Below are 26712 nucleotides of genomic sequence, written 5' to 3' on the forward strand. Positions count from 1 at the left end.
GCTTATACTAGCTTATAAAGAGTTTATACTAGACTGTATAAATCTTTGGAGAGCAAGAACTATATTTCTAAAACATCCAGGACATCCTTGGGTAGGGCTACTATTTTAATTAGGTCATAATTAGCCATTAGAAAGGATAGCTGCATTAGTTACCTGGGAATCGATAGCATTAACATTATTGTAGAACCACTTCATTATTGGCTACTTCAGGAAATGGCAAAAAGAATAATAGTTCTTGATATCATGGGATTTATATTCCAAAGTAGTGTACATAGTTTAATGGGGCTTATATAGTAAGTTTTGGAACCTTGTGGTACAGATTTATTTGCAGGTTTTAATCCTCTGTCATGATCTTTATATTCGCTTCTAAAGCATTTTCTTAAGCAGAGGAAAGCGTAAACTTAATCATTGATAGCATTATGAACTTTATGAACTTGGAAGATCACCATGTATAAGAATTATAGTCCCTGCTATTTCCATTTTAAATTTGTCCATTATAAAGAAACTCCAGTAGAATTTTGGGATGATACTAAGGTAAAAATTTAATCTGTAAATCATAGAATTGGTAGTTGGTAAGTATCTTATTAGCAGCCTGTAATGTACTTTCATAGCATGCCTTGGGTTAGAGCATAGTTTGTCAACTCTGGAACAAGATGATATGTACTGTCCCTTACCTAACATCCTTTTATAATAGTTCTTATTTGAGTAGAGTAGGAATCTTATCTTTGTTTTATGTACCATATACCCAATAGATTGTTAAGATCTCAGTCTTCTGGGGCAGTACTATATCTGAGCTAGGAATATAGGCATCACTCTTATTATGAGCTTGTTTATTTTATAATCCTTGTTGAGCTTGTTAACTAAAATAATGTAATTACTACTGTGAAGTCAGGTCTATATTTGGCTCTTACCTAAGAAATAATTTTTTCTTACCACCATACCCTTTCTTCATTCCAATTTTCCTATTCCTAGGACATGTATGATGTATTCTCATTTTCTGCCTAACCATGTATTTGTGTGATTTCTTAATTATGACAGTGAGAAAGAGAGAGAGGTTACTAACATATTGTAAACTTGAAAGCAGGGACTGTCAAGGATACCTCTTTGGGGTATACCCCATGGTACCACCACAATAGACATTTGAGAGACATTCAGTTTATATTTGTAAAATGTAGGATCTAAGAGTCCTATCTGACTCCTGATAGTTTCTAAATTATTTATCTTTTTCCAGTATCTTACGTGCTTTGATTCCCCCTCCTCTCTCTGGCAGGTGTTATGATGCTACAACTTCTGGAAAGAGTGATTGAATTGGAAAATTGGACAGAGGGGAAAGGTCTCATTGTCCGTGGGGCAGAAAATACTTTCTCCTCAGGATCTGATTTGAATGCTGTGAAAGCATTAGCGACTCCAGAGGCAAGTATTTATATAAATTGTGCACTAGATTCCATATGTTTATCAGATATCTGTGACTGAGATATTTATATTTTACATATGGTTAATATGATAGCTACTCTTTAAGAGCTTTCCGAGGATCAGAAGTTTTGGTTTTCTTCTCAAAAGATGAGGTTGCAAATACTTTGAAATAGTGGGGGCGGGGTGAGGGGAGGAGGGACAAAAAGATTAGCAATCACTAAAGCCCATTAAAACCAGCAAGAGTTTGAATTCTTTTAAGTGGAAGACCCTTAGCATCTCGTGATGAGGAATTTTATATGGGTACATATTTAAAGTACCCAGCAAAGCTTTGGCACATAGTAGACTTCAGCAAATGGTAACAGTTAAAACATTTGTTTCTGAACTATCCTGAAAGAAAAGGAATCCTAATTATCTTCCATTATTAGTTGTCTTCCATTATCCTCCAAGGAACCTAGGAACTTCCGCGCATATACCCAAGGCAAAAAAAAGGAAAGGAAGAAAAAGGAAAAAAAATAGAAGTATTCATAGCCATTTAATTATTGGTGTGGGATGTATGTATGTAATAAGGTTTAAATGGTACTCCATAAGTCATACTGACCTATATAGTATATAATCTGTATTTACATAAAATTGTGAGGAAAGCGCTCTCTTTTGGTAATTTTGATAGACTTGGATTTGAACTCTGGTTTCAATGCCTTCTGGGTAAGTGATTGGGCAAATCACTTAATCTTTCTAAGTCTTATTTTCCTAATCTAGAAATGAGAATTCTGTATTTCATAGAGCTATTGTGAGGATTATAGCTATTCACAATGCTATAATATATATAAAATGCATACTAGGATAGTGTCTGAAAAAGTTAGCTCTTATTTTTAGTTCAAAGATGTAAGTATTAATAAACATTATCCAGAAGATGATCCATTGTAGCACCACTAGACTTAAAATTTGCTCTGTGTTCAAATGATTAGAGCATTAAGCTGCAGATTTGCTTATATGGATTTTTGCCCAAGGTCATCTCAGAATTAGCTATATGACCTGCAAGTTATTTGATTATAACTTTTCATCTCTGGAATGATTGAATTCCTAGGTACCTTACTTTGTTCATAAAAGATACTGGATAGATACAATGAGATTATTACAATATTCTTGCTATTATAATATGATTATTATATGAGATTATTTTGGGTCTGATGTAAATCAGGTAGGAAAATACCCTAAAAAAGTGAAAGGTTATTTTGCTTTCTTCTAGTTAAAAGGTTGTTTCTGTCTCTTTAGATCATATGGCCAGGATTTTTTATTTTGTATACATGTAAAAGCTAGAAGTAGAATCATACTGATTTCTATATGCCTGTGAAAGAACCATGAATATGTGTAAAACTGAGATTTAAAATGGCCTCAGGACTTTTGAGCTTCATGCATCTGTATGAGTTGCAGCTGTATGTATCAATGCATTTGCCCCACACAGCTGAGGTATTCTGAGACTCTTAACATTGAGTTATGAACAGCCTTTCTCTAAGTGAAGCTTTTCTTTATCTAATACACTTACTCTTTGTTATTGCAGATGTATCTCTAGCATTTGCTTATATGGTGAATTTGCTTTTCTGAGGATGATGAGATAATTAGAATAGATGATGATTCTAGTTAATTGGATTACAGTCCCTTCTGATTATAATAAGATATTTGAAGTGATTATTAAATGGCTTTTTTTGAAAAAGATAATTATGTTGGGCACCTGGGTGGCTCAGTGGGTTAAAGACTCTGCCTTTGGCTCAGGTCATGATCCCAGAGTCCTGGGATCGAGTTCTGCATTGGGCTCTCTGCTCAGCAGGGAGCCTGCTTCTCTGTCTCTGCCTGCCTCTCTGCCTACTTGTGATCTCCATCTGTCAAATAAATTAAAAAAAAAAAGATAATTATGTTGATGTTTTTGCCAGTGTATTTTTTCAAAGTTTAAAAAATACTTTATTAGTGAAAATTACCCAATATAAATAGAAGTAAATACAGTGAAACCCTGATGGACTCATAAAAGCATTAGTAACCATCAAAATTTTATTATATTTATTAGTCTACTTTTTAAAAAATGTAGCTGGTATCTTAAGAAGTTGGTTTCATTTTGTTATTTTTTGTTTTATGAGTAGAAAAAAGAGCTTCAACTGTCCCTATTAGGCAATTAATCCTTGGTTGAAAAAAATTGAGGCAAGGATATGGATTAGTATAATACACACATTAGCCCTGGAAAGTTATGGGACAAAGAAAAGAATAAAATAGAAAAAAAAATCTAATGCATTAACCCAATTATAAGAGTTGGATTTGATGCTACAAATGTTTTGTAGACTATCAGAAGTCTTTTTTCAGAAGGCAAAAATCATCAAAATCCAATTATAATCTTCAAGATAAGGGAAAACAAACCTACCTATTCTGCAGTGAATGGGTATAATTCCTCAAGGAAAAGTCTGGCGTTTTAGAAACCTTTAGACTCTTAATCTAGAGCTTAAACGTAGTATTTTTCCTTGGCTCCCTGACCTTTCAGTTACTTTTCTGCCAACTGTTGGCCCTTATTTCTCTGTTGCTTAAATTTCTACAGTGACCTCAAATGAAGTGCTCATCTGACTTCTTTGCTTTTGCTACTACTGTTGTACAGTTTTATTTTAGCCTCATTAATTTATAGACAAATTTTCTAATTTTCTCTAAACCCTCCCATGTATTTTGAGGAAATTAATAAATCCATACAACAGGCACTTAGGGAAAAAAGAGAAAGGCTCATTTATGGTTCTAAGATAAGTAAGATACTTTTATAGGCTGAGCATTTTTCCAGTCAGGACTAATCTGGCTCAGAGTAAATAAGAGGTTAATAGCTCCTTTTGACACTTGGGCTGAGCATTGTGCTTCCCATCTTTGTCATACACATAAGAGCTGAAGGAATAGGTTTGGGCCTCAGGGTATCATTTAGCTGGATGAAAATATCACTGTCTGAGCAGTTCTTAAAACCTTTTTTTGTTACTTACCAGCTCCCAGCCTTCTTTCATCAGAGCAGATCTAGCTTTTCATTGCTTCCTTTTTTTCAACTTATTCTATCATAAGCTGGGTTTTATCTCTCATTGGCTTATTTTCTTCCTACAGCCCAGGAAAGGGCCCGAGCATTTAACCATTTTTGGCCCAGTAGCTTTGGGGGACAAATCTGATCTTTTTTCTTCCTAGGTCATGTCTGCTAGTACAGTGTAATCTCTACTTTATGAAACATTTAAAGCCAAAGCATATTCACTATCTGATTGCCAGTGCTATTACTGATATTAATAATAGCATTATTTTTTTTTTTAAGATTTTATTTATTTATTTGACAGAGAGAAATCACAAGTAGATGGAGAGGCAGGCAGAGAGAGAGAGAGGGAAGCAGGCTCCCTGCTGAGCAGAGAGCCCGATGCGGGACTCGATCCCAGGACCCCGAGATCATGACCCGAGCCGAAGGCAGCGGCCTAACCCATTAATAATATTAGTGCTAGATAATATTTATGATAGATAATAGATAATATTAGTGCTAGATAACACTTCTTGTTCTATTACTATATATCAGACACTAAGTTCTTTACATGTCAGATTTATTTAATCATTACTAACTACCCTAATGAGATAGATACTATTATTATAGGTGAGGAGACTAAAGCACAGAGTGGTTAGGTGTCATGCTGAAAGCCAATCTAGCTAGTAAGTAGTAGAGCCCAGATTCAACCTAGGCATTTTAGCTCTAGAGTCTGTATTGTTAACAAATTGTTCTGTACTGCTTTTAAACATTTTTAGCGTAACTTATCTTTTGAATGAGATTTTTTTTCTTCCTTTCTCTCTTTTTTTTTTGAGGATTTTATTTGTCAGGGAGAGTGAGCACAAGCAGAGAGAGAAGTAGGTTCCCTGCTGAGCAGGGAGCCTGATGTGGAACTCCTCCCAGAACCCTGGGATCATGACCTGAGCTGAAGGCAGGCACTTAACCAACTGAGCCACCCAAGCACCCTTGGATAACAATTATAAGAGTATACAGTCTAATACCTGCTTCACTTTCATTTCTACCAATTCTAGATGCTTTTGCCAGAATTTTAAGTACTCTAAATCTAATATAATAGAAAATAGGCCTATTAAAGTTAATTTATTGAGATAATTTAACAGGCTTTATTGTACAGATTTTTTAAAAGATTTTATTTATTTATTTTAGAGAAAGAGTGCGAGCATGAGCAGGGGGAGAGGCAGAGGGAGAGGATAGAGAGAATCCTTTTTCTTTTTTAATTTTTATTTTTAAAATTTTTCCAGTGTTCCAAGATTTATTGTTTATGCACCACACTAGTGCTCTATGCGATAAGTGCCCTCCTTAATATCCACCACCAGGTTCACCCGTCACCCCCAACCCCTTCGCTTCCAAAACCCTCAGTTTGTTTCTCAGAGTCCACAGTCTCTCATGGTTTGTCTCTCCCTCTGATTTACCCCAATTCACTTTTCCTTTCCTTCTCCTAATGTCCTCCATGTTATTCCTTATCTCCACAAGTAAGCGAAGCCATATGATAATTGACTTTCTCTGCTTGACTTATTTCACTCAGCATAAGAGGGGAGAGAGAATCTTAACCACTTAAGATACTTTGCTGAGCTCGGAGCCTGCTGCGAGGCTCTATCTCAACACCCATGAGATCATGACCTGAGCCAAAATCACACAAGTTGGATGTTCAACTGACCGAGCCACCCAGGCACCCCTATTGCATAGATTTATTATTATTTTTTAAGATTTTATTTATTTATTTGACAGAGAGAGAGAGAGCACAAGCAGAGGGAGAGGGAGAAACTCCTCCTTGATGAGCAGGGAGCCTGATGCGGGGCTTGATCCCAGAACCCCAGGATCATGACCCAAGCTGAAGGCAGATGCCCAATTAAGCCACTGAGGTGCCCCTCTACTCTATAGATTTTTTTTTTTTTTAAGATTTTATTTATTTATTTGACAGACAGAGATCACAAGTAGGCAGAGAAGTGGGCAGAGAGAGGGGTTAGAAAACAGGATCCCTGCCGAGCAGAGATCCCAATGCGGGGCTCGATCCCAAGACTCTGGGATCATGACCTGAGCTGAAGGCAGAGGCTTTAACTCACTAAGCTACCCAGGCGCCCCTACTCTATAGATTTTAATAGATTATAAATCAGTCTAGTTTTAAACCTTCTAGCTCTTTGTGCTTGTGTTACTTTTCTTTTCAATTTATAATATAGAATGACCTTTGTGATAAAGGCTTTCAGTTAGGAAGTTTATATTTATGTTGTTTTTTTACCTTTCATTGAGTACATTTGTTTTCTAGAATAACATAGTTTTCCATCTAAAATTCATCTGATCATTTAACTTCAAAAGCAAATATATGCAAAAAATTGCATTAGCTTCTGAGGATAAAAAAGGCATTTTGTCAACTTCTAGAGGCTTACTCTGTAGACCTAGCAAATGCCATCTTCCTTCCCCTCTATAAAGCCTTCCCAACTACCCTGACCCAACTGAAATGAATTTCTTCTCTTTGGCACTTTTCTTAGTTTGTTAAGCATTTCTTAAAATAACTTGTGTAATAAATACACTTTGATGCAGTATAGTTAGGAAATGCATTTCTAGTTAGGAAACAAGGCTGTTGTCGTAATCTAAGTAGGAGTAACATAAGTCTGAGCTAGGGTAGCAGCAGTGCAAATAGAAAATGAAGTGATTTATTTTGGAAATACTTCAAAGGACTTGGTAAATAATTGGAAGTGAACTGTAAAATGGAAGAATCAAAGAAAATACTAAAATTCTGAGCCTTATTGACCAGAAGATCTTTTTTTTTACAGAGTATCTAGGTACATTTTCATCTTTCCAACCATCATTTAAGTCAAATAGAACAAGTATTTTTTATTTGTCATTCCTTCCTTTTTGATGAGGAAACTCAGTTCAGTTAAGACTTGCTCCAGTTCATGTTATTATTAAGCAGTAGCTCTAGGATCCAAACTCAGCTCTTTCCACTCCCATTTGATTTTGCCATGCTGAATTTGAAGTCTTGGCAGAATGTGAAATTTCTAGGAGGTTTTGGGAGTCTGCATAAAACAAGAGTTGAAGCAGTAGGGATGGATGAGACTTCCAAGGAAGAATTTGTAGGTAAAGAAGAGAAAGAGAATCATGGATTGGATTTTGAGGAATACATGAATTTACAGGTATTAAATTACTTATTTAGCTAAAAAAGAAGAAGCAAAGAAGAAAACTGGATAGGAATAATCCAAGAAATAGGAAGATAATCAAGAGTGGGAAGTATTGCTAGAAACTATAAGAGGCTTTCAAAATACAGAAACTGTTCAAAGCAAGATACCCATGTTATAGAGACAGGAGAATAAGGATAAGGAAAAGTCACTTAACAAATAGAAGATTATTTGAAACCTTTGAGGGGAGTCTTTTGAGGGAAGACTGAAGACTAGATTACACTAGGTTGAAGGACATAATGAGAGTTACAAAAGAATAGGCTGTAAGTTTAGACTACAGTTGACCCTTGGACAATGCAGGGGTTAGGGCCCCTGACCCTTCGCAGTTGAAAATCTGCATATAACTTTTGACTACCCAATAACTTAACTTCTCATAGTTTACTGTTGAGTGGAAGCCTTACTAGTAATATAAACAGTTGATTAACACATATTTTGTATGTTATATATATTATATACTATATTCTTACAATAAAGTAAGCTACAGAAAAAACGTTATTAAGAAAATCATAAGGAAGAAAATACACATTCACACATTCACCACATTCACTGTCCTGTACTATAAAAAGTCCACATGTGACTCTTAATCTCACAAAACAAACTGAGGGTTGCTGGGAGCGGGGGGGTTGGGAGAAGGGGGTGGGGTTATGGACATTGGGGAGGGTATGTGCTTTGGTGAGTGCTGTGAAGTGTGTAAACCTGGCAATTCACAGACCTGTACCCCTGGGGATAAAAATATATGTTTATAAAAAATAGAGTCACTTATGGTTTGTCTCCCTCCCTATCCCATCTTGTTTCATGGATTCTTCTCCTACCCACTTAAGCCCCCATGTTGCATCACCACTTCCTCATATCAGGGAGATCATATGATAGTTGTCTTTCTCCGCTTGACTCTTAATCTCACGAAACAAACTGTGGGTTGCTGGGGGGAGGGGGGTTGGGAGAAGTGGGGTAGGGTTATGGACATTGGGGAGGGTATGTGCTTTTGGGTAAATTGGAAGGGGAGGTGAACCATGAGAGACTATGGACTCTGAAAAACAATCTGAGGCGTTTGAAGTGGCGGGGGTGGGTGGGAGGTTGGGGTACCAGGTGGTGGGTATTATAGAGGGCACAGCTTGCATGAAGTACTGGGTGTGGTGAAAAAAGAATGAATACTGTTTTTCTGAAAATAAATAAATTGGAAAAAAAAAAGAAAAAAAATATATATGTTTATAAAAAATAAAAAATTAAAAAAAAAAAAGTCCACATGTAAGTGAATCCATGCCATTGAAACCTGTGTTGTTCAAGGGTCAACTGTACTTTTAAGAAATTTGTTTTTCATATTTTTATATTCTTAGGGAATCACAATTTGGGATAATAAATGGGTGCATCTTATGTCTCTTTCTCCCACTTACCCTGAGTAGAACTTCACACTCTTCTGCAGTATGTGATCTGACTCACATGTGAAAGTCTTTGCTAATAACCTCATGTAGAGCTGAGCTCAAGGGGTCCTAAGAGGGCAACAAAATCTAATACTGCATCATTTGCATTTCTGACAGCATCAAAGAGTTTTAAGTGAAAACCTCATTTTTAAAAAAGTTGGGTATATTTTTGGCTTCATTTCTTTCTAAATCCTGAAAAAAAGTGAAAAATTTCTTATATAATACACTTATACTTTGTGTTTATGCGTATTCTTTTTTAAAGGATGGACTGGTCTTATGTATGTTCATGCAGAACACCTTAACAAGATTGATGAGGTAATGTATCTTCTTTTTAAAATATGAAATTTAAAAAAACAAAAAGAGCTCTTCATTGTTCTGTTTTACACCAGTTAAAAAATACCCGCTTTTCAAATTATATTTATTTTAATGATGAACTATCTATTTGTGCTATCTAGAATAGTCATTTAATTAAATATTAGTGAAGTATGCATAGGTATTTAAAGATAAGAGAAGGGAAGATAAAACTTTGACATAGCACTTTTCCTAAAGAGCTTATAAAATTATAAAAACTAAGATTCCATATTATTTAGCGTACTTACTAATTGGGTAGCTGACCATCACTCTATTTTTGGTGCTCTTCATATGTGAGAGACTAGAAAGAATAATGGAATCAAAACATTATTCTAAAATACTTTTCTTCATTGCTTTAGTTCCTCTTCATCTTCCGTTCCCTAACTTGACTTTTTTCTTATATAAATCTTAAAGTTTTTTGATCCCTTTTATTTGGAAGCAGAATGTGTTAATATATTTTCCATTACTTTAGGTGTGCAGCTTTGCATTTAGTTAGAACCTACAAAATATTCCATACTTTCAAAGCATATGGATTTACCTTGTAATACTCACACACTCCTCCAAAGTGGGTCTTTGCATACAGGAAAGGTGAAGAGATTTATTTTTACCACAGACCTATTCCTTTATATAGTTTTAGTTTATCAATCATTTCAAAAGGTAATAAAAAAGGCATTTGGTAGGAATCTTTATAATAACACAGTTTGGAGCTTAGTCTTCTCTGCCACATTTCCTCCCTTTGGATGTAGCCTTAATTTTACCATCTAGCTTGACATCAATGAAAATGGAGTAAGATAAGATCACATTGAATTATGCTTGATTGTCAGTGCCTGAGGAGTTGTAGGAGCTGTATATTACATTAAAAAATTCATTTATTTAGGAGAAAGTTACAATATATAGTTAAAAAATGCAGTTAGTAATACATAAAAATATATGTAAGGTATATATTTCATATGGTACTTATATACTTTATATATTTTATGTATATTCATATATAAAAATATAGTTAATAGTTTAAAAATAATGATTCAGGGAGGTAGTTTGATAAACTTACATAGCATTTAGTATGAATTATTATATCTTAAGAATTACACTGTTATTCCTCATGATACACACAGGGTTCCGCTATCCTTTGAGGTATGTTTGTTATTGTGAACACAGTTCAATAATTTTGTTTCTACTGCATCTCAAGTTTTTTTAGAGTAATATTTGTAAGTTAATATAGAAAGGAAAAATATTAACATCCATATTTTCCTTTCTTCCTTCAACAAAGACTCCCTTTAATAAGTGTTGCACTGATTCAAGGTCGGGCATTGGGTGGAGGAGCAGAAGTTACTACAGCATGTGATTTCAGGTAAGGTGAAAATCGCTTTATTCCCTCCACAAATATAATCAACATGCTCAAACTTATTTTTTGCTGAAATATAAATATTAATTATATTCTTAAACAGGATGATCAGTTAGTGAATATTTTCTTATCAATTTTTTTTAAAATTTAAATTCAGTTAATTGACATATATTATTTGTTTCAGAGGCACAGGTCTGTGATGCATCAGTCTTACATAATATCTAGTGCTCATTACAACACATGCCCTCCCCAGTGTCCATCGTCCAGTTACCCCATCCTCCCCCATCCTCCCACCCCTTCCCCTCCATATGAATACAGAAAAGTATTACAAATGTATTTTCTCTTCCTTATGGTTTCTTTCTTTCTTTCTTATTTTTTAAGATTTAACTTATTTTGGGGAGAGGAGAGAATGACTGAGGGTAGGGGCAGAAGGAGAGGGAGAGAGAGCATCCCAAGCAGTCTCTACACTAAGTGCAGAGCCTGAAGCAGGGCTTGATCCCAGGACACTGAGATCATGACCTGAGCCAAAATCAAGAGTCAGATGCTTAATCAGGAGCCTCTCTTCCTTACGGTTTTCTTAATAACAATTTTTTCCCCCTCTCACTTACTTTATTGTAAGAATACAGTAACATAATACATGTAACATAAAAAATATGTGTTAATTTGCTGTTTATGTTATCAGAAGGCTTTTGGTTGACAGTAGTCTGTTAGTAGTTAAGTTTTGGGAAGTCTAAAGTTCTATGCAGATTTTTGACTGCATGGATGCTAAGTGCCCCTAAACCCCATACTGTTCATGGGTCAACTGTATTTGACTTTATTTTTTTTTTTAATTTTTATTCTTTTTATTAACATATAATGTATTATTTGCCCCGGGTATAGGTCTGTGAATCATCAGGCTTACACACTTCACAGCACTCACTGTAGCACATACCCATGTCCATAATCCAGCCACCCTATCCCTACCCTCCCATCCCCCAGCAACCCTCAGTTTGTTTTGTGAGATTGAGTCTTTTATGGTTTGCTCCCTCCCGATGGCATTTGACTTTAAATAACTATCTAAGTCTCAATATCTTTATAAAATAGAAATTATCTCTGCTAAATGTTTATAAATGTTTATAAATGTGAATGATCTAATGGATATGTAGATACTTAGCATAACACTTGACCAGGGTACACACTGATGCACACATGATATTGATTAGATCTTAAGATTACCTTACAACTCCTAGACTTCTACAGAAATGCCAGTATGGTAATATTTTGGCATACTTTTAAACATTTTTATTTTATTTTTTGGAGAGAGGGAGAGCACACAATTTGGGGGGGAGGGGCAGATGGAGAGGGAGAGAGAGAACCTCAGGCAGGCTACACAAAGCGGGGCTTGATCCCAGAACCCTGAGATCATGACCTGAGCCAAAATCAAGAGATGGGTGTTTAACTAACTGAGCCACACAGGTGACCTGGTATAGTTTTAAACTTACTAATTCTCCTTTCACTGGAGATGATTTTCAACCTTAAGGCTAATCCTGGCCTCCTTTTTTCCTATTCATCATACACTTGAGCCTGGAAGGAGAATGTTGGAACATACATTAAGAGGGGACTTTCAGGGGCGCCTGGGTGGCTCAGTGGGTTAAGCCTCTGCCTTCGGCTCAGGTCATGATCCCAGAGTCCTGGGATCGAGCCCCACATCGGGCTCTCTGCTCAGCGGGGAGCCTCCTTCCCCCTCTCTCTCTGCCTATTTGTGATCTCTGTCTGTCAAATAAATAAATAAAATCTTTAAAAAAAAAAAGGGGGACTTTCAGTGTTTAAAATTCTGACTCTCCCTTTCAGATACTAAAGAGAAAGCCATTCCTTTCTTGCATGTAGGGTAGTAGACTAGAGGAAAAATAGCTGATTAATTCAGCATTTTCATTCCCTTTCAGCTCTGTTTCTTTGAATCACAAACTTTCATGTTTTTCAAAGTTCAGATTATCAAAGTATATGAGCTAAATCTTATAATCCATGCACTGTACTAAAATGCTATGAAAATAGTCATGGTGCTATAATAAAAGATACCCATGAAAAAGAGAAAAACTTATAATTAAGAATGCTTAAAGGTGTATATTACTTAAAGACTTCTCTTTTCTAGCCTTCATTTTAACAAGTCTTAAATCACTTTTATCATAGTAAATTTACATTCTGTACTGTGTAACCACCTCCACAATCAAGATATAGAACATTTTTATCAACTCCACATGTTTGCATGTACTGTTGCCCAAGCAATTCCCACCTTAATCCAAGGCAAATACTGATCACTTTTTCACTCTAAATAAGATTTGGCGGGGGGTGGGTGCGCCTGGGTGGCTCAGTGGGTTAAAGCCTCTGCCTTTGACTCAGGTCGTGATCCCAGGGTCTTGGGATCAAGCCCCACATTGGGCTCTTTGCTCGGCAGGAAGCCTGCTTCCCTTCTCTCTGCCTGTCTCTCTGCCGATTTGTGATCTCTCTCTGTCAAATAAAAAAGAAAAAAAATTTTTTTTAATTTGGTTATTTGGTTTATTTTTAGCTTTTTCTTTTATAAATAGATTCATTCAGTATATATTTTTGTGTGTGTGTGTTTCTGGCTTCTTTGATTCAGTGTAATTATTTTGAGATGCGTCAGTGTTGTACCATGCATCACTACCTCATTCCTTTTTAATGTTGAGAAGTTTTTTGTTGTGTGGATATACTACAATTTGTTTTCGAGATTCATATGTGTTATTCCATATATCAGTGGTTTGTTCATTTTGTTGCTCAGTGGTATGCCTTTCTATGCATATTACATATTATTATGTATTATGGATAAAAGTCGTTTTATGTTAAGTCAAATATGTAACTTTTTTTGTCAAATATAAGTATTGTGAACATTCAGCCTTTTTATTTTGTGTCTTTTGAAGAGCAGAGTTTTTTTAAAAAACGTTTTTAGCTTTTCCATTTGTATTAATTATGGAATTATGAAAAACTTGTAGAATTTACACAAATAATTCCTATAAACCTTTCACTCGTTTCCCCAAATGTTAGTATCATACATAACCACAGTATAATTATCAAATCAAAAAATTAATATTGTTTGCTACAGAACTTTTAACTAATTGAAAGACCTTATTCAAATTTTTTCAGTTGTCATACTGTCTTTTTTCTAATCCAGGGTCTAATCAGGAATCTATTGTTTATATAGTCATCCAGCTTTCTTATGATTAATATTTCTGTGGTATATCTTTTTCTGTCCTTTCATTTTAACCTATGCTGTATTTTTTAAAGGTAATTCTAGTTAGTAGACGGTACATATTTGGGTGTTGCTTTTTTTTCCAGTCTCATAATCTCTGCCTTTTAATTGGAGTGCTTATACCATTTATATTCTTCATTATTGATATAATAGGGTTGAAACCTATTATCTTAGTCTTTGTTTTCTATTTGTCCCATCTATTATTTATTCTTTCTTACTTTTTCTTCCTGCCTCTTTCTAGATTATTATTTATAATCTCCTTTTATCTCTAATATTGACTATACCTGTTTGTGTTATATACAAAAATATATTTTTTCTAGTAATACATTTATATATAAACAAATATTTAAATAGTGTAAATTTGTTATGTATATTAACATATATTTTTATGTATTTATTACATATATTACTATATACAGGCACACCTTAGAGATACTACAGGTTTGGTTCCATCTATCACAATAAAACAAATATTGCAGTAAAGCTAGTCAAATGAATTTTTCATTTCCCAGTACATGTAAAAGTTATTTACATTATTTTGTAGTCTGTTGTATGCAATAGCATTATGTCTGAAAAAACAATGTACATACCTTAATTAAAAAGTACTTTATGGCTAAAAAACGGCTAACCATCATCTGAACTTAAGTGAGTTGTGATCTTTTCACTGGTGGAGGTTTTTGCCTCAGTGTTGATATTGGATGAATGAGTAGGGTGGTGATTGGCTGAAGGTTGGGGTGGCTGTGGCAGTTTCTTAAAATAAGACAACAGTGAAGCTCACTTCATTGATGGACTTTCTCTTTCATGAACAATTTCTCTATAGTATGCGATGCTATTTGATAGCTTTTTTTTTTTTTTTTTGAGGAAACAGTGGCGTTTATTTATTCAGTTAGTTGGTTAGTTCAGTTAGCCACCATATCGTACATCATTTGTTATTGATGTAGTGTTCAGTGATTCATTAGTTGTGTATAACACCCAGTTCTCATCACAAAACAAGCCCTCCTTAATACCTATCACCTGGCTACCCCCACCTCCCTCCCCTCTTAGACCCACAGTTTGTTTCCCCAAGTCCATAGTCTCTCATGTTTGTGTCCCTCTCTAATATCCCCCACTTCAGTTTTCACTCCCTTCCCCTATGGTATTCTGTGCTATTCCTTATGTTCCACATGTAGGTGAAACCATATGATAATTGTCTTTCTCTGCTTGACTTATTTCACTTAGCTTAATCCCCTCCAGTTCCATCCATGTTGATTTGAATGGTAGGTATTCATTCTTTCTGATGGCTGAGTAATATTCCATTGTGTGTGTGTGTGTGTGTGTGTGTGTGTGTATCTATCTCCCGTATCTTCTTTATCCAGTCATCTGTTGAAGGGCATCTCGACTCCTTCCACAGTTTAGCTATTGTGGACATTGCTGCTATGAACACTGGGTTGCAGGTGCCCCTTCTCTTCACTATATCTGTAGTTTGATAGCATTTTACCCACAGAACTTTTTTCAAAATTGGATTCAGTCCTCTCAAACTCTGCCACAGCTTTATCAATTGAGTTTATGTAGTATTTTAAATCCTGATTTTCATTTCATATGCATATGCAGGTATACATTTATATATACATATACTTATGTGTATAAATACATTTATAATGTATAACTATATGCACACATATATGTTAATGTATTCTTGAGGTATTTAAGGAATAAGGAAGAAGAGCTGATTATTGATTATTAGAATTTGATGCTTGAAAAAAAATCTTAATTTAGATGGTGCAATATATTGTGTCATATGTGTTAAAAAATGAACAGACTTATAAAATTGAAGGTAAAAATGGAGAATCATTTAAATGCTTTTCTTCTGGTATCTGTATGAAAGTGAGAATTAAACAGATTATTGAAACTCATCCCAGTACATTACAAAAAGGGCAACGTATCAGAGCGCCAGAGCCAAGATGACATACAATAATTTTGTAATCAAAACAAACATAAAATGCTTTTGCAGCTAAAATGGAATTAATATATCTTTAGTTACTCAAAACTATTGCTTTAGCACATAAGAAAGCTTTAAAAAAGTAGTCAAAGGCTGAATCTAAATTTGCACTCAGACCTGTATCTCTGATACTGCTTTATTTGTTTGAGTACTCAGGGATTTTAGTTGAGATTTGTTTATGCTTTTATTTTGTTTTTAAGGTAATATTTAATGACTAAAAGTATTCTAAAATCATCCTTTCACATTCCTTTCTTTCAGAAAAGCTTACTACTCAGTATGTTTTTTGTAAATTTTGTGGTAATAGTTAAAGATATAAATAAGCATCTGTCTCATGTTTTTAATATATAACTCTCCCTCAATATATGTAGAAGGATATAATTTTATCTCTGGAGATATTATATTGGTCAATAATTTGTACTGAAATTTTAATTTTCTTTGTCAAGATTGTTCCCTTGAGCTATAAAGAAACTTGAATTACTAGAACTAACAGGATAAAATGTTAGTTACACATTTTCAAAGTTTGAGTTATGGTACAACAGTTTTAAATGTGATTTAATAAAATACCACACAAAATAAAATAATCTAGGTCTTCCTTTTTGTACTTTAATTTTAACAAGCATCAAGCCTTCATGAGTTTAATGTTTTCTGACCAGTCAGGAAACCAGGATTCATTTAATAAATAATCAAAATGCATTGAGTGTAAAACTGTAAAGTAGACTTTCCTAGAAGATAAGAGAAGGCACTAGATAGGCTTAAAGCCTTGGAAACAGTTCTCTTTGATACCCGCTTCTGAATGGAGTCATCTGCTGCCTAGTCAAAACAAAATGCTGTGGTCCTCTTTAGATAACTGATCTTCATATTTAAGGGATATAGATCACTTCTGCCAATACAAGAGTATTTCATTAAGTGAAAACTGGGTTTTTGTATGAATTTAAAAGTATATTAAATCTAAAGTATATATGAATACAATTTACAATATAAATTATAAGTTAATATTAAAATTATATTCAAAAGCCAAGGAAGAAATTAAACCTAAAAGGCCAACTGCATTTATGAACTTACTTCATTTGAATCTGGTCTGTTCCCCTGAAAATGTTTGCCTGTAAAATGGACATCCTGAATTCTAGCCATAATAATTCTGGGAGTGTATTCAGTAGCTCCAGTAATCACTTACTCCTTGAAAAAATCATTTTTCCTCACAAATTGTAGAAAAAAATCACATGCATATGACTCTAGTCAATACCCAAATCAGTTTTGTTGTACTTATAGAACCAAAGGACACCATAGCAGTAATTCAGGCTGAAGATGGGACTGGTAAAGGAGAGATATCTTAGGCAACTCTTGACATTTATTGTGAGATATTTGAGTACTGTTACATGTACTTTAAGTTACTTATTTCAAATATATTTTAGATTAATGAAAAAAGCAATGTTTTTTCTGTTGTGGCAGTTTCTTAAAATAAGACTACAGTCAAGTTTACTTTTTTTTACTCTTCTTTTTACGAATTATTTCTCTTTGGCTGCAAGGCTGTTTGATAGATGATTTTACCTACAATAGAACTTCTTTCAAAATTGGAGTCAGTCCTCTCCAACCCTGCCACTGCTTTATCAACTAAGTTTGTGTGATACTCTGAGTCCTTTGTTGTCATTTTAGCTATCTTTACAGCCTCTTCACAAAGGGTAGATTCCAAACCAAAAAACATTCTCTTTTCCTTCTTTTTTTTTTTTCCAATTTATTTATTTTCAGAAAAACATTATTCATTATTTTTTCACCACACCCAGTGCTCCATGCAAGCTTTTTTTTTTTTTTTTTTTTTTTAAGATTTTCTTCAATTATTTGAGAGCAAGAAAGAGGACAACCTGGAGGGGAGAGGCAGAGGAGAAACAGACCTCTGCTGAGCAGGGAGCCCAACGCAGGGCTCAATCCCAGGACCGTGGATCATGACCTGAGCTGAAGGCAGATACTTAACCAACTGAGCTACCCAGACACCCCTCAGAAACTGTTTTCTCTGGTCATCCGTAAGAAGCAACTCCTTATCTATTCATCATTGATCATGAGATTACAGCAATTCCGTCATATCTTTAGGCTCCGCTTCCAATTCTAGTTCTCTTGCTAATCCCACCACATTTGCAGTTAGTTTCTCCACTGGAATCTTGAACCTCTCCAAAATCATCCATGAGGGTTAGAATTAACTTTTTCCAACCCCTGTTGATGTTGACATTTTGACCTCTTCCCATGGATCATGAACGTTCTTTATGGCATCTAGAGTGGAGAATGCTTTCCAGGTTTTCAGTTTACTTTGTCATGACCTATCAGAGGCATCACTATTTATGGCAGCTCTAGGCTTTGGTATTTCTTAAATAATAAGACTTGAAAGTCAAAATAATATCTTGATCTATAGGCTGTAGATGGATGTTGTGTTAGTAGGTTTGAAGACAACATTAATCCCATACATCTTTGTCCAAGCTCTTGGGTGACCAGCTCCATTTATCCGCGAGCAGTAATATTTTGAGAGGAATCTTTTTTTCAGAGTAGTGGATTTCAACAATGGGTTTTGAAATATTCATTAAATTGTGTCATAAACAGATGTGCCATCAGTCAGGCTTTGTTACTTCATTTGCAGAGCATAGACAGAGTACATTTAGTAGATTTAGCATAATTCTTAAGGCCTCTAAGATTTTTGGAATGGTAAATGAACATTGGCTTCAACTTAGAGTCACCAGCTACATTAGCCTCTAACAAGTCAGTCAGCCTGTCCTTTGAAGCCTTGAAGCTCTCTAACTATGAAAGTCCTACATGGCATCTTCTTCCAGTAGAAGGCTATTTCATCTACATTGAAAATGTGTTTAGTGTAGCCACCTTCATTAATTATCTTAGCTAGATCTTCTAACTTGCTATAGCTTCTATCTCAGTGCTTGATGCTTCATCTTGCACTTTTATGCTATAAAGATCCCTTCTTTCCTTAAACCTCATGAACCAGTCGCTGCTAGCTTTTTTAGACTTTTCCTCTGCAGCTTCCTCCCCTCTCTCAGCTGTCCTAGAGTTGAAGAGAGTTAGACCCTTGCTTTGGATTAGGCTTAGATTTAAGGGAATGTTGTATTGGTTTGATCTCTGTCCTAACCACTGAAACTTTGTATCAACAATAAGGCTGCTTTGCTGTCTTATCATTTGTGTTTTCAGTGGAGTAGCACTTTTAATTTCCTTTTAAGAACTTTTCCTTTGCATTCACAAGTTGGCTAACTGGTATAAGAAGCCTAGCCTTCATCTTACCTCAGATTTTGACATGCTTTTCTTAGTAAGCTTAATCATTTCTAGCTTTTGGTTTAAAATAAGACACAAGACTCTTCCTTTCACTTGAACACTTTGAGGCCATTTCAGGACTGTTAATTAGCCTAATTTCAGTTTTTCTGTTTAAGAATAGGGAGGCGCAAGAGGAGGAGAGAGATGGGGAATGACCAGTGGGTGGATCAGTCAGATCACACAACATTTATCAGTTAAGTTTGTGGTCTTAATATGGGCATGGCTCATGGTACCTCAAAACAGTTACAATAGTAACATCACAAATCACTGATCACAGATTACTATAACAAATATAATAATGATGAAAAAGTTTGAAATATTATAAGAATTACCACAATGCAACAAGGAGAGATGAAGGCAGCAGACCTATCAGAAAAACAGAGCTAATAGGCTTGCTGGATGGCAGGTTTGCTCTCAGGCTTCAATTTGTAAAATCACAGTATCTGCAGAGTGCAATAAAGCAAAGCACAATAAAATGAGGTATGCCTATACATAAATGTATGTTTGTGTGTATATGTACTATATATACATATATGTGTGTGTATGTACATATATATAAAATAAGAATATATTTCCTAGAAAAATGAAACAGAAAACCAAAATATACAAATTTCTGGAATTGTAGTGTCTGGCATATATAGAAAGATAAATATTTCTAAAATACTGAAAAATATTTTCTCATTTTATATACATACACAAACACATATGCATATATCGATAGATTTTATTTTTTTATTCATTGGTTTAGAGTTAATATGATGCATTTTAAACTTATCACAGCCCACCTTCAAATAATATTATGCTATTTTTCATAAAATTCAAGAACACTGTAGTATATTCCTTATTTCCTTCTGTCCTAATGCTATTGTTGTACATTTTGCTTCCACATATTATAACTTCACAAATTATTATGCATTTAAGCACATCAGAATTTTTAACTTCATGAATGAAGATAATGATTTCCTTAACCAGAAAGTCTTATATGTTAGATATGTTTTATTCTTTTTCATTTGGAACTCAGTTACGTATAAGATAGCTGGACCTATATTATATCCAGATGATATTTTCACATTGCACATTGTTCTTCTAGTTTTTTGAGAATGTAGTGAAAACTATGAACCCTGTCTTAGGAAACTTTGCATGAAATCTCATCCATGGGCCCCTGGTTTAGAACCCCTGTTTTCAAAGTAGGTTTTTCTACATGTATACTATTTTTTTTATATGAAATGTATGTATGAAATGACCACTTCTCACTGTATGTAAGATTTCCTCCTCAGTTAAGAACTACTAGTTTTCAAAGAGGTTAGGATCTTTAAAAATTGTCTTTATATTTAAAGATTTTATTTATTTATTTGACAGAGATCACAAGTAGATAGAGAGGCAGGCAGAGAGAGAGGAAGCGGGCTCCCTGCTGAGCAGAGAGCCTGTTGCGGGGCTCAATCTCAGGACCCGGGATTATGACTTGAGCCGAAGGCAGAGGCTTTAACCCACTGAGCCACCCAGGCGCCTCTGTACTATTCATTTTATGATTACCTTTTTTGTATATTTTTCTGACTACTGAAGTGGTTTTGGTAAGGCCTTAAAATATTTGGCGTTTGTATGTATAAAACATAAATGTTGAGTTTAGTGACCTGTTACAAAGTGGGAACCTGCTACCATGATATAGATCAAGAAAGGGAGTATTGTCAGCAATCCTGAAGTCGCCTATAAACCCCTTCTAAGTAACAGCCCTCTCATTTCCATCTAGGGGAAACTGTTACCCTAAATATTATGAGAATTAATTTTTTTCCTAATGAAAGTAGTTCTTACTTTTCTTATTTCCTAAGAAAGGAAATTATCCTGTAACTGATATGTTCTATTTTTCTTCTTTTTGAACTCTATATAAATGGCATCATATAGTAATAGAAATGGTATGAGGAGAGATCCACTAAGTTTATTCATTCAAAGTATTAAATTATTTTTCTTCTTTTTTAATAATTTATGACTCAGGTTCCAATTTATCAATTGAAATACATCACTTTGTATTCACATAAATATGTATATTAAAGTAATATTGGTATATAAGACAATTTTTAAAGATCCTAACCTCTTTGAAAACTAGTAGTTCTTAACTGAGGAGGAAATCTTACATACAGTGAAAAGTGGTCATTTCATATGATAGTGCCCTCTGCTGTCATCAGTGCAGATTGCATTGGGATACTACATTCGATTCTGTGAAGAGGAAGTGGTCATTGGCTTTATGGACAATGTGAGACTAAATTTAGAATGTTCTATGTGTGAAAGGATTAAATACTTTTCTCACTTAAACCTGAAATACAGGTACTTATATATAATTTAAATATATACTTATGAATATATTGTAAATATTACATAAATATATAATTTAATATATTTAAAGAATATTCTAAACTATATGTGAATGCACATTATTACACTTAAAAATCCTCCACATAAAAGTAAGTACAAATTAAACTTTATAGATATCCTCTGGATATCTTTAATGTAGAGCCCTGTGTTCATCTGTAAGCATTTAATTAGACTTTTGCATTGTCCTTCATAGTCATTCCTGATCTGTGTTTGGGTAGTTAGGGTTTAGGACAAAAGGCAAAATCACAGGAGAAATAATCAGAGACTACTTAGTCTTTTAGTACTGCTAATTTTCCTTCCTTGCTATTTCATTCTCTAAGTGAAAGGAGTGTCATGTATCCTAGGGTCTCATAAAATATGTACGTTATTGGTTGTGAGATGTCTGACTGTGCTTGCTTTCATCAGATCTAGTAATATACCAGATACATTCACCTTCCCAATGAAGACATGTTCATTTGTGGATCAACTACTTGGTATATATAGGCTCTCATATTAAATTACATTTAGTTGAATCACTCATTAAACATACGTTTAGCACCTATATGTACTAGACACTGACATTCAAGAACTTTTATGTCTTGGGATTTTGTTTCATTTTTATAGTAATATAGTTTTACTGTATTTTATAAAATTATTGATTCACAGTTGACAAGTTGAAAAACAAATGGTAGGAACTGATCCTTCCCAATAGAAGTTTGAAAAGCACTGTCTTCGGCTGTTCAGCCCTTTTTAACCTACCTACCCAAAACATAAGTTCTTAGGACTTACAGGCTGATAGGGAGGACTGCATACTGAACTACCTCACTAGCCACAGTTACAAGGAAAGGATAAGTCAATACAAGTTACGCTAGGTGATCTCTCCCCCACGTTTATCAGTACCTTGTCAGTTACCTTCTGTGACAAATTGCTTTAATTATTCTAAAAATATATGCTTGTTCCAAAAGAACACCAAAAGCTTTCATAGCATTCCACTAAAAAGATAAGTTTCTTCCTTAAGGATATATGTTGGCCCTTTTTTAGCTTGTTTAACTTTCTTACACTGGAGAATTGACTGGAATTCACTCAACTAGGATTTTCATTTCTGCTGCTCTTCCATTACCCATGGGAAAACTATTTCAGAAGATGAGAGATACACTGAATATGAATATTCCAAAGAAATGAGCTCCTGTAGCATTCTTCCTGTCCCCAAACCTGTAAACACCAGCTGATCATACACATAATGAATTAATATTTTAGAATAGTTCAAAAACACCCAGGTCTGCTTGGCCTATATAGACAGACCCTTATATTAAATTGCATTCGGTTGAGTCATAATTTTCATATAAAACATTCTTAGAGAAAATGGCATTTTAAGCACATTTTTAAGGGGCACCTGGGTGGCTCAGTGGGTTAAGCCTCTGCTTTCCTCTCCGGTCATGATCTCAGGGTCCTGGGATCGAGCCCCGAGTCTGGCTCTCTGCTCAACAGGGAGCCTGCTTCCCCCTCTCTTTCTGCCTGCCTCTCTGCCTACCTGTGATCTCTCTCTCTCTGTCAAATAAATAAATAAAATCTTAAAAAATATAAAAAATAAAAACTTTTTTTTTTTTTTTAATTTGACAGACAGAGATCACAAGCAGGCAGAGAGGCAGGCAGAGAGAGAGAGGAAGGGAAGCAGGCTCCCCGCTGAGCAGAGAGCCCGACGTGGGGCTCGATCCCAGGACCCTGGGATCGTGACCTGAGCTGAAGGCAGAGGCTTAACCCACTGAGCCACCCAGGCGCCCCAATAAAAACATTTTTAAAAGCAAAACACTAACTTATGAATTCAAAATTAGCATTCCTCAGTGCTCAGAATCTAGTCATCCAAACATTATGTTTTCCTTCTAGTGATAAAATTGATGTGAGGAAATAAAAAGCTAGAACTGTGATAAAATAATTCGCTTCTAATTTTTTAATCTATCTTGACTAATTAAAATATTTAGAATGAAATATAAATTAAGAAAATACTTATCTGAGTATAAATTTTCTATTGCAGCCATAACAAATTGCCACAAATTGTAGTGGCTTAAAACATCAGTATATCTCACAAATGTATAGGTCTGAAGTCCAGCTGGGTTCAACTGGTTTCTCTAACCCTGCTCACAAAAGGCCAAAATCAGTATGTCAGCTGAACTGGGCCTTGGAGATTCAGGGAAAACCACTTCCAGGCTCATCCTGATTACAACTGGCAGATTTCAACACTATGCATTTGTAGGGCTGAGGTCCCTGTTTCCCTTGCTTACTATCAGCTGGGAACCAGTCTTTGCTCCTAGGAGATACCTGCATTCCTTGTCATGTTTTCCATGTGGCCCCCTACAGCAATGGTGGGATGAGCTTTTCCTCATTTACCTTTCTGCTGCATCTCTGTAACTCCAGTTGGAGAAAGTTCTCTGCTTTAAGAGCTCATGTGGATAAGTTGGGCTCACTCAGATAACCTCCCTATTTTAATGTATGTAAAACTTTATTACATCTGCAAAGTCTCTTCTTATGTGAAGTACACGTGATGCACATGTTCCAGGGATTAGGGCGTGGACATCTGTGGGGGCATTCTGCCTACAACATACAGGCTTGGCATAGAGAATATAGTTGTCAGTTTTCACCTATCTGAGCACTAATGAGAACTGGTAACTTTGTTATTCTAAGTTACCTTTGTAAACTACTTTTATTTTTTTTAACTTTTATTTGGATACTTTTTGGAAAACAGTAATAATTCCTATATATGTCAAATTAATAAAGGTTCACTTATGCAGACCTTTTAAAAAACATTTTATTTATTTATTTGAGAGAGTGCACAATCAGGGGTTGGGGAGATAGGGGAGGAGCAGAGGGAGAGGTAGAAGCAGATTCCCCACTGAGCAGGGAATCCCATGCAGGCTCGCAGTCTTGATTCCAGGACCCTGGAATCATGACCTGAGTCAAAAGCAGATACTGACTGAACCATCCAGGTACCCCATATTTTAAGAGTAATTATAATATGGTTTCTTAGATTGGCTTTAAACTCAAGATTCCAGAATGTGCTTTAGGAGGTACTTAGAACACTCATTCCTTTATTCCACTTTCTGTCTTATTCCACATCATTCAAAAATGGGAGTGGGCAACCAGAATGAATGAAGTTAACAAGTCAGGAAACGACAGATGGTGAGGATTCACAGAAAGGGGAACGCTCCTACACTGTTGGTGCGAATGCAAGCTGGTACAGCCATATTGGAAAACAGTATGGAGGTTCCTCAAAAAGTTGAAAATAGAGCTGTGACTCAGCAATTGCACTGCTGGGTATTTACTCTAAAGATACAAATGTAGTGATCCTAAGGGGCCCGTGCACCCGAATGTATATAGCAGCAATGTCCCCAATAGCCAAACTGTGGAAAGAACCTAGATGTTCATCAACAGATGAATGGATAAAGAAGATGTGGTATACATATACTGTGGAATACTATGAAGCCATCAGACATGAAATCTTGCCTTTTGCAACAACGTGAATGGAACTAGAGGGTATTATGCTGAGTGAAATAACTAAGTCAGACAAAGACAATTATCATATGATCTCTCTGATATGAAGATTTTGAGAGGCAGGGCGGGGGGTTGTGGGGAGTAGGGAGGAAAAAAATGAAACAAGATGGGATCGGGGGGGAGACAAACCATAAGAGACTCTTAATCTCACGAAACAAACTGAGGGTTACTGGGGGTTGAGGGGGTAGGGATAGGATGGCTGGGTTATGGACATTGGGAAGGGTATGTGCTATGGTGAGTGCTGTGAAATGTGTAAGCCTGATGACCGGTATCCCTGGAGCAAATAACACGTTATATGTTAATTTTAAAAAGTAGAGGTGGGGAAGGACAGAGAAAAGAAAAATCTTGAAAACTACCCTAGAAAAAAGAAAATGATGGACTCAGACTGCTTGGCTTTTAGCATCAGTTTTTGGCAAGGGAAATCATGTAATTTTTTTTTTAAGATTTTATTTATTTATTTGACAGAGAGAGAGAGAGAGACCACAAGTAGGCAGTGAGGCATGCAGAGAGAGAGGGAGAAGCAGGCTCCCTGAGGAGCAGAGAGCCTGACATGGGGCTCGAACCCAGGACCCTGAGATCATGACCTGAGCCAAAGGCAGAGGCTTAACTCACTGAGCCACCCAGGCGCCCCCATGTAAATATTTTAATGATGTATCTAATATTTAATTTTTTGTTACTGAATTAGGTGCAAGACAGAAGCTAGAATTGCATTTTTTTGTTGTTTGGAAACAATTACAAACTTATAGGAAAGTTTAGGAATGATACAAAGAATTTCCCTATACCATTCACTTAGATTACCGGTTTTTAACATTTTGATATTTTGTTTTTACTTTCTATCTCTCATATATGTATATGTATATCTATATATCTATGTGTATATATTTTTTCTGAGAAATTTGACAGTAGGTTGCAAACATCTTGCCCTATTAATCCTTTATACGTACACATATTTATATATATAGACACATACACACAAATAATTATATGTAATTTTTTTAAGAACAAGAATATTGTCTTACATATATATAATTATATATATATATAATTTTTTTAAGAACAAGAATATTGTCTTACATAACTACAGTACTGTTGTCAAATGCAGGAAATTTAGCACTGATGCTATACTTCTATCTAATATACTGTTTACCAATTTTGTCGGTTAGACAGTAATGTTCAGTATAGCATTGTTTTCCTCTATTACAGGATCATGTACTGCATTTAGTTTCAGGATCTCTTCACTCTCTTTTATTTTGGAACAGTTCTCTAGCCTGACTTAGTCATTCACAACATTGATAATTTAAAGAAAATAGGTCAGGTTTTGCTTTTTGTTTTTTAATAGATTGTTCTTCATTTTGAGGACTTTTGATATTTTCTCATTATTCAGTTCAGTTTTTGTGTCCCTGGATAACATCCCTGCAAAAGTGATTATTATATTCTCAGGGTATCACATCTGGATGCACACAAGTGTTTTTTCTGCCCATCATTGGTGATGCTAATTTTGATCACCGTGTCCAAAGTTTGGTTTCCCTACTATACATGCTCCTTTCCCCCT

General features: G+C 35.2%; 1 protein-coding gene across 3 annotated transcripts in view; it reads left to right on the forward strand.

Moving 5' to 3' along the window:
* Window positions 1-26712, forward strand: part of ECHDC1 (ethylmalonyl-CoA decarboxylase 1) — a 71369-nt gene that overhangs the window by 23795 nt on the left and 20862 nt on the right. For all 3 annotated transcript variants that reach the window (XM_044249300.1, XM_044249319.1, XM_044249311.1), the window contains exons 3-5: window positions 1271-1413; window positions 9316-9368; window positions 10675-10755. In XM_044249300.1, the coding sequence (XP_044105235.1) occupies window positions 1271-1413; window positions 9316-9368; window positions 10675-10755 (277 nt within the window). The remainder of the gene's footprint in view (window positions 1-1270; window positions 1414-9315; window positions 9369-10674; window positions 10756-26712) is intronic.

Source organism: Neovison vison, chromosome 1, assembly GCF_020171115.1.
Source record: "Neovison vison isolate M4711 chromosome 1, ASM_NN_V1, whole genome shotgun sequence".
In the NCBI taxonomy this organism is placed as follows: domain Eukaryota; kingdom Metazoa; phylum Chordata; class Mammalia; order Carnivora; family Mustelidae; genus Neogale; species Neogale vison.